We start from the raw sequence: 8528 nt of genomic DNA on the forward strand, positions 1-8528 counted from the left end.
AAAGTGATTAACTCTGGGTCGACGGAGAATTCATAATCCTTATCAGCAATAGAAATAGGTGAAGTAGCAAACTTAGGATCACATTTCATTCTAGCATTCAGAGATTTTTCTTTATACTTGTGTAATAATTTCTCTAGATCATCTCTATCCTTACAAGCAAGAATATCTCTAGTGGCCTCTTCACTCATAACATAGCCTTCCGGTACCTTAGGAAATTCATATCTAGGAGGGCTAGCTCTAGTAAGTGTTTTAGAAGTTTCAGTTTCAAGCTCATCATCGGATTCAACAACATCATGTTGTATTACTCTAGCAATTTGTTCATCAAGAAATTCACCAAGTGGCACATCATCATTATCGAGCATGGTACTGGCATCATCATAAGCATCATTCATAGTAGAAGTAGCATCATCAATAACTTGCGACATATCAGAACTAATAGCATGTGGTGCTGTTGCAACTTTACTCATAACAGAAGGTGAATCTAAAGCAGAACTGGATGGCAGTTCCTTACCTCCCCTCGTCTTTGAGGGAAATATCTTAGTCTTAGCGTCCTTCATATTCTTCATAGTGATAAATTGATAATAATCCCAAGTGACTCAACAAATATAGTTATGCTCCCCGTCAACGGCGCCAGAAAAAGGTCTTGATAACCCACAAGTATAGGGGATGGAAACAGTTTTCGAGGGTAAGTATTTAACCCAAATTTATAGATTCGACACGAGGGGAGCCAAAGAATATTTGAAGGTATTAGCAGCTGAGTTGTCAATTCAACCACACCTGGAGATTAATTATCTGCAGCAAAGTGATCAGTAGCAGAGTAGTTTGATAGTTTTGATGGTAGTGACAACAGCAACGGTAACAGTAACAGTGATAGCAGTGATATTGTAGCAGTAACGATAGCAGTAGCAACAGTAGTAACTTAGCAGAAACAATATAAGATAAATTCGTAGGCATTGAATCTGTGACTTGTTGGATGATATTCATCATGTGACAGTTATAAACTAGGGCGATACGGCACTAGCTCTAGTTCATCGATATAATGTAGGCATGTATTCCGTAAATAGTCATATGTGCTTTATTAAAAGAACTTGCATGACATCTTGTGTCCTACCCTCCCGTGGCAGCGGGGTCCATATTGGAAACTAAGGGATATTAAGGCCTCCTTTTAATAGAGAACCGGAACAAAGCATTAACACATAGTGAATACATGAACTCCTCAAACTACGGTCATCACCGAGAGTGGGCCCGGTTGTTGTCACTCCAGGGTTGACGGATCATAACCCTAGTAGGTGACTATAACTTGCATCGGATCTAAAACATGGATATAATTATGAATTCATAAACGGTTTGGATCTGAGTTCATGGCACCCGGGCCCAAAGTGACAAGCATTAAGCATAGCAAAGTCATAGCAACATCAAGCTAAGAACATAGTGGATACTAGGGATCATGCGCTAACAAAAATAACTCGATTACATGATGAATCTCATCCAACTCCTAACCGACCAGCGAGCCTACGAAGGAATTACTCACTCCTAGTGGGGAGCATCATGGAATTTGCGATGGAGATGGGTTGGTGAGGACAAAGAACGAAGATCCCCCTCTCCGGAGACCCAAATGGACTCTAGATCTGCCCTCCTGAGGAAGAACAGGGCTTGGCGGCGGCTCCGTCTCGTGAATCACGATAATTCTTTCTCCCTATTTTTTTTGGAAATATGTGATTTTATAGTATCAGGGGGGTCGGCGGCGGGGCCACTAGGTGGGTACAACCCACCTAGGCGCGCCAAGAGAGGGGGGTGCGCCCTGGTGGGTTGTGCCCACCCAGGTGCCCCTCTCCTACAGGTCTTGGCTCCAGAAATTCTTATTATTGATATAAAAAATCATCGCAAAGTTCCGTTCCATTCCGAGAACTTTTATTCTGCACAAAAACAACAACATGGTAGTTCTACTAAAAACAGCGTCAGTCCGGGGTTAGTTTCATTCAAATCATGCAAGTTAGAGTCCAAAACAAGAGGAAAAGCTTGAGAAAAAGTCAATACGTTGGAGACGTATCAACAGGCTAATGAATATGGCCGGAAGAAGAGTTCTAGTCCGCAACATACTCTCAGCCATAACAACCTTTGCGTTGACGATGCTGCGGCCACCAAAGAAGCTTTTGAAGGATATCGACGAGACCAGAAGGCGATTCCTTTGGGCTCAAGAAGAAGAGCTGACCAGTGGCAAGTGCAAAATCAACTAACAGACAGTTTGCTCTCCCCTAGCAAAGGGAGGGCTGGAAATTCAGGACCTGCAACTTTTCGGCAGGGCTTTGCGTCTCATATGGCTCTAACTTCAATGGATGCAGCCAACCCGACCATGGAAAGCATTCCCAATCCCATGTGACAACTTTGACATGGCGCTTTTCGCTCGGGCCACGAGGATCACCATCGGGGACGGCAAGGCGGCAAAATTCTAGACATGTAGCTGGCTGGGCTAGGAGCCGTCATGCTTATCCTTCCCTACGTTGTTCAAACGATCCTGAGGGAGAACAAGACCGTCTCGAAAGCTTTACGGGATGACAACTGGATCCGCAACCTCGGTAATGGGAGGTGGGAGGATATAGCTCAAGAAGTGGTGATGTTGGCGCGCAGAATCAGGGAGCACGGATGACTGGTGAGCGAACAGTAGGAAGACGCTATTGTTTGGACAAGAAATAGCAAGGGAATCTATTCAACGAGCTCAGCCTACAATATCCAGTTCAATAACCTGCTCAACAAAGACATGAAAGCTTCTATTTGGAAGGCTTGGGCCCCTGGCAAGATCAAGATCTTCTCGTGGCTGCTGCATTGGAACAGAGTGTGGTGCAACGGTAGATTGCAACGTCGAGGATGGCCTAACTCTTACTTCTGTCACCTCTGCTTGAGAAACCTGGAGTCCTCTACCCACCTCTTCTGGAACTGCACCTTCTCGCGCGCAATCTGGAACGAGGTGGCAACGTGGAAAGGTTGTGCATCGCTCTCAGCTCCACAAGAGAACCGTGTTTGCACGCCTTCGGTGGTCAAGGCTATGCTTGCAGCGACAGGCAGAGAAGAAAGAAGGGGCGCAAAAACCATGATCATAAAAGAAAGCAATCTCACATGATGTTATTGAAGCAATACGACGTACAATGGAGCAATGGCGCCTGGCCGGAGCCAAAGCTATATAGCCCCCGTTTGGGGATCGTGTTGTGAGATAAAACACTAGGACAGGGCCGGGGCCGTGGTGCGGCCCCCTCGATTTTCTTTTCTCTTCCTCTCATTTTGCTCTGTTTGCCCCCTTTGATCACTTGATCAACGATTGTTTCCATATGATCCCTTCTAAATCAATTGAAGCCAGCCAAGCTGGATCTTTCAAAAAAAAAGTATGAAATGCCAAAGGATGTGGCGTTTGCAGCAAGTTGTTTTTATTGTCACTTATCTATTAAGAGGGGCAACGCGGGCTAGTTCGGCGTTTCTAAATAGAGCAGAAACGCCAAAAAGGTCAGATCGTGAAATAGTTTTCGAAGGAGTTCATTTTATGCTAAGGTTTGCTGAGAAGGTCAAAACAGTGAGATAGGTGACGGGCGAGTGGGACTAGGCCGAACATAGCCCACCTGCAGTGAAAGAAATGGGCGCCCACGTAGCAAAATAATCCATCCACTGGATCCGTATGTGGTCGCTACTTATTCCTACGGAGGCCAGGGAGCGTTTGGTTACTGGTCCGACGGAGGCCAGGGAGCGTTTGGTTACTGGGTCTACCCGATGCCAGACGGTAGCACAGGATATTTTCAACCGGTTTGGATGACGATCATGTAATAAGATAGGCATTGTAGTGCTCATATCTTTTTATGCCAGCCGGTTGTGGCCTTTTTTATTACTGCTTAGCTCGTCGTGAGCCTTTTTTGTATTTCTTTGGTCGAGACTTGGAGACTTTTGTTGGACCTTTTGCTTATTAATAATATTGGCCGTATGCATCGTTCAAATGCAGAGGCTGGGGCGAACCCCGCTTTTCAAAAAAAAATCATCCACGGGCTGCCGCACGCTCAGACAGCGTGACGCACACGCGGCGCATCAGGAGAGGGCCTCCACGCACCCCAAAAAGACTGACCTAACCAATAGTATCACAGGACGAGCCCACTAGTCATTGCCCTCGTAAAATCAACAGCGTGGTATAAAGGAGCAACACATCCAACGTCTCAGAAGATCCATTCGTGGAGGGTGGTCGCTCAGCCTCCTTGTAGGTTTAGATGGATCAAGATTGGTGCTCCACAACTCCAAGAAACACAGCCGCGCACATACACTTTTCAAGACACCCAACACCAACACAACAGGCTGCTGAAGAAGACGCTGCTCAGGCCAACATCTCTACACCCATCATGTAGTTGTAACTAATGACCAAAACCATAATGCACTCAACACGATGGTGCACAGCTACTCAATGGACCAAGACTGGACAAGGAACAGGGAATGGCAACTGACAAGGAAGTTCCACGCTCTGACAAAGAGCCAGAGTACTCGAGAAAAATTGTCTCTGTTTTCCGACATCCTACCACTCCGTTACGATGCTGGCAGCACGTCAACCGCCACCACCAATACCTCCACACACACACACACACACACACACACACACACACACACACAAATTTAACCGGGGTGGGCCTCACCCGCTAATCCTAAACAAACTGATTTCATTCACATAAAAACTGACGTTAGTTCTAGCATTGCTCCTGGAAAACAACCCCCCAGAAAAAAAAGAGAATGAACTGACCACCGCTCTATGCCGCAGCTCTACATATTACTCGAGGAAAAAGTAGACTACTAGACCACCACATGTAGGCTTTGTTCTTTCATGTATCCGTTCCATGGTATCGCAATGTAAAACCTCTATCTAGAAACTACTACCACACAACTATTCTCTCGCTCACAACAAAGATACACACATGCAGAACGTACAACAAATTCTCAAACACTTGACAAAAACAAACCAGGAAAGGCCAAGAAGTTAATGTAGAGCAAGAAAAGGCACACATGACTTCAGGATGTTTATTACGGTACAACACTCAACGAAATATACACGCACATGGGTCCTTCGCATCCCAACTAGGGTAATAATATGCATCACACCCGGTACACGCGATGCAAGGAGGAAACTTCACATTTCACTAGTTCATCAGCTGGACCTCCATTTTAAACCACTTGATAGTCTATTTCACCTCACCTTGCCAAGACTACTGAGCAATCAGTCATAGCATGCAGAGCTCATGCATCATTAGCGTAGACACGGGTCCACTCTTTGGCTGCACAATATGAAACCGGCATTGCTTGAGAAAAAACAGCTATATTTTGCGGCTACAAATGCAACAAGATCATCACCTGTTTCCACAGCTTCTGTCTCGTTGGCCTTCCAGTGCTTTGCCACATTGTCAGCAAGCGGATCGTCAGGATTTGGAGCGCTGAGGAGTGCTTGAATGCTGAAAATAAACATCAAGTGGAAAGGAATGAGATGTTCAGCTAAGATTGATTTGTTCTGCTCAACTCGTTTGAACTTTCTGGTTATGTTTCAGCAAATATTTCCAAGTAAACACCAGCAGTGGTAAGGTGCTGAAGGACCCACATCACATACTCCTTCTATGCATATTCTAGTTACAGCAACACATATCAGCTCTGCCACCAGTTTACTGGTGGTTGTGGTGGCAGTGCCAGGAGCTCCATTGTACTGTACATTTAGTGTCATCAACTTTATCAAAATCTTTCATTTCTTCCAGGGTCTTTGCATAATGACTGTATGCATCCCATATGATATGCCTGGCTTTTTAGTGTGAAACATTTGCAAAGTGCTACAAAAACTATTTAATGTAGAACTAATGTCCCATTTCTAATATCCATTTCACGAAACTATTTCAGGAACCTAGAAATGCTATTTAGTCCAGTGGAGCTGATAGATGGTTTCTATAGAAGTATCGACTTCTTTATGAACAAAACACACCAAATGTGGAGTACAACAGAATGTCATCGCATATATCAACAAAAAAACTACTGTAGCAGGAACATTCACCTCAAAAGAACTGTTCGGATCTGAAGGGCAGGACTCCACTTGTCCTTTAAGATATCAAGGCATATCCTCCCAAGCTGTATAATGTACGTATTAAGAAAAATAATATAACTTTTAATGTATATAAGGGGTCAGAATATAACGAACTTACCTTGTCAATGTTTGGATGGTAAATTTTTGTGAGAAAGCGAACCTGTTTACAGTGATCAAATCAAAACTTCAGTCACAAAAAAATGTATAGATCATGTAGACCTTAAATCAATGTAACCACTCAATCTGAAATCTTAACAAAATAACGAGACAAATCTAAGTCCTCTCAACACTAAATATGATGATGAATACATCTTCCTCAAACTCATCAGGAATCATCGAGAAAATTAGAAGAATCATATGATGATATCCAACATTTATTCATATGATTCCACTATTTATTTGTTAAGCTGCGACAGAATCTTAGCTACACATATGAGCTCCATATGAATTGGGTGCACATAAGAACTTGTCTACATGAAGCTTGGAAAAAACATCAACAAAATTACAAACCAACAAAGTCATAGCACTGAGATACTTGAAATAAAGCAACAATGAAACACCTTTGGCGGAGCCATTGGATATTCTTCAGGTAAAAACAACTCAAGTTTGAATACTCCTCCTGACAAGTTACCAAACTAACAGTTAACAAGAGAGCATATTGCATTTACATGTTTGAAATAGCCAACATTGAACATGAGTTAATCGTAATAACTTAGGAGCTAGGAATGCATTAGTGGAGGTAAAGAGGATGCAGTAATCATCACATGACAAAATGAACCATATCAGAAGTTTGTGTTGAGAATTGAAGTACTACTAAGATAACAGGGAGCATCCAGGACATTCAAGCATTCCCACATATGGGGAAAAACAGCGACTTAATTGCAAGCCTATTTAGGAGTCAGGAGTTGGAAAGCTATACATCTCAGGAAGATGATGCTGTCTATGTGATACCAGCAGAAAATATAACCCTCTCCAGTTTCCAGATACTTATATTTCAGGAAATAAATGATGCTTCCATGAATTTTGCAGAAACAAGAGCGTTCAATAACTAAACAAAAAAATGCTGCTTGCATTGCGCCGAAATTCCTATGAATTGTGCTAGACCATGTGTGCTGGCACAGCAAGGTTATACTATATATATGCTATTTCTCTTAGTTGTGGCACGCAACAAATATGGCTGCTTTGTTTCTTAAATATGGCATCACTTTGCTCTAAAAAATTTAGTGCTCAAATTATCCTTGATCATGTCCAACAGCTACAAATCACTATAAGAATCGACATACTGCGATAAATTTTCTTAGTACAGTTGATCAGATCCTAAAGTTGATCTACCATTTCGACAGCCAATTAGAGCACTGCATTGCCAACCCTGCAGTTAATGCCAAAGGCAACTAAAGTACAGAACAGAAGAACAGAAGGAAAAAATTTAACACCTTCATATGGCGACTGAGTTGGGCCAAGGATCATGACATTGAAGTAGCGCATGTTCTCCTCTGATGGTGAAGCACTGATGCCAGGAGCTGCAAGAACATAACAAGGGCAGTGCCCGGGATCCTCAACAGACCATCCAACGATTGTTTTTACAAATTTAAGGAACAGCTAAAGTAGGGACCGACTCTTCACAGTTAGAGAAATAACTGAAGCTCTAGTATTAATTAACCAAAATAAACAAACGAGAGATTAGAGGATCTACTGAAGCTAACTGGAGATTACTATAACTAATTCAGAGCGAAAATAGGCGAAAACAAACTCCTAAAATAGCATCTACTCCTGAGTAGAATCATCTCAGATCTCACCTGGCTCGCTGAGCAGCCGCTGCGTCTCCTGCAGGAAGCAACACCCACCGAAAATCACCAAAATTGCACGGAAAGGAGCGGGAAAACTGGGGGAGACGGAACGAGAGCACACGGAAGGGTTAGTTACCTTGATGATGCGGCGGGGGAGGTTGCTGTTGGCCATGGAGAAGATGGGTTGGGCTAGGGCTAGGGTTTCGTGCTCTTGGGGTCGATCGCGGCGGAGGGGAAGGGAGGAGAGGAAAGACCAAGGAGGCGGCGTCAGCGAACAATGATCTTCGGGGTATGCAGTTTAGTCCCTGCTGTTTGCGGTTTTTATGAGGCTAGTGCGGAGAGATAGGATTTAGGCTGTATTATTTTATTTTATTTTGAGAATGTTTTAGGCTCTTTTTCATTTGCTACCTTTTTTTTAACTGATTTGCAACCTAAATTAGTAATGTTGATGTCTTCACAAACGTTTTTTAGAGATGTCAAATCTTGACACTTGCAACCAACACTCAAACCAGCAAAACCGATAGAAAAAGTGATTAAATATATCCAGCAAACTGATTCATCCAAAATATAGACAGTCTTCAAGACGCTACTTTGACTCTAGTTCTTGATATGAATATAAAATGATGATTTTCAAAATTATGAATGTTTCTCATGGAAATTTG

At 43.1% G+C, this 8528-nt stretch overlaps 1 protein-coding gene across 1 annotated transcript; it reads right to left on the reverse strand.

Moving 5' to 3' along the window:
* Positions 1 to 4944: 4944 nt before the first annotated feature.
* On the reverse strand, positions 4945 to 8167 carry LOC119308817 (ubiquitin-conjugating enzyme E2 36-like). Its single transcript, XM_037584977.1, has 8 exons — positions 8003 to 8167; positions 7876 to 7903; positions 7513 to 7599; positions 6640 to 6698; positions 6198 to 6239; positions 6050 to 6123; positions 5368 to 5465; positions 4945 to 5291 (listed from the first exon to the last, which is right to left on the reverse strand). The coding sequence occupies exons 1-8, from the start codon at positions 8036 to 8038 to the stop codon at positions 5254 to 5256; spliced, it is 462 nt and encodes a 153-aa protein (XP_037440874.1). The 5' UTR covers positions 8039 to 8167; the 3' UTR covers positions 4945 to 5253.
* Positions 8168 to 8528: the final 361 nt, after the last annotated feature.

Source organism: Triticum dicoccoides, chromosome 5B, assembly GCF_002162155.2.
Source record: "Triticum dicoccoides isolate Atlit2015 ecotype Zavitan chromosome 5B, WEW_v2.0, whole genome shotgun sequence".
Lineage (NCBI taxonomy): Eukaryota > Viridiplantae > Streptophyta > Magnoliopsida > Poales > Poaceae > Triticum > Triticum dicoccoides.

Coding starts and splice junctions, on each gene's coding strand:
- LOC119308817 (XM_037584977.1), bottom strand. CDS start 8,038: ATGGCCAACAGCAACCTCCCCCGCCGCATCATCAAG. Junction 6,240..6,639: donor ATCCAATGGCTCCGCCAAAG/GTGTTTCATTGT, acceptor CACTGTAAACAG/GTTCGCTTTCTCACAAAAAT. Junction 5,466..6,049: donor ATCCGAACAGTTCTTTTGAG/GTGAATGTTCCT, acceptor GTTTATTTTCAG/CATTCAAGCACTCCTCAGCG.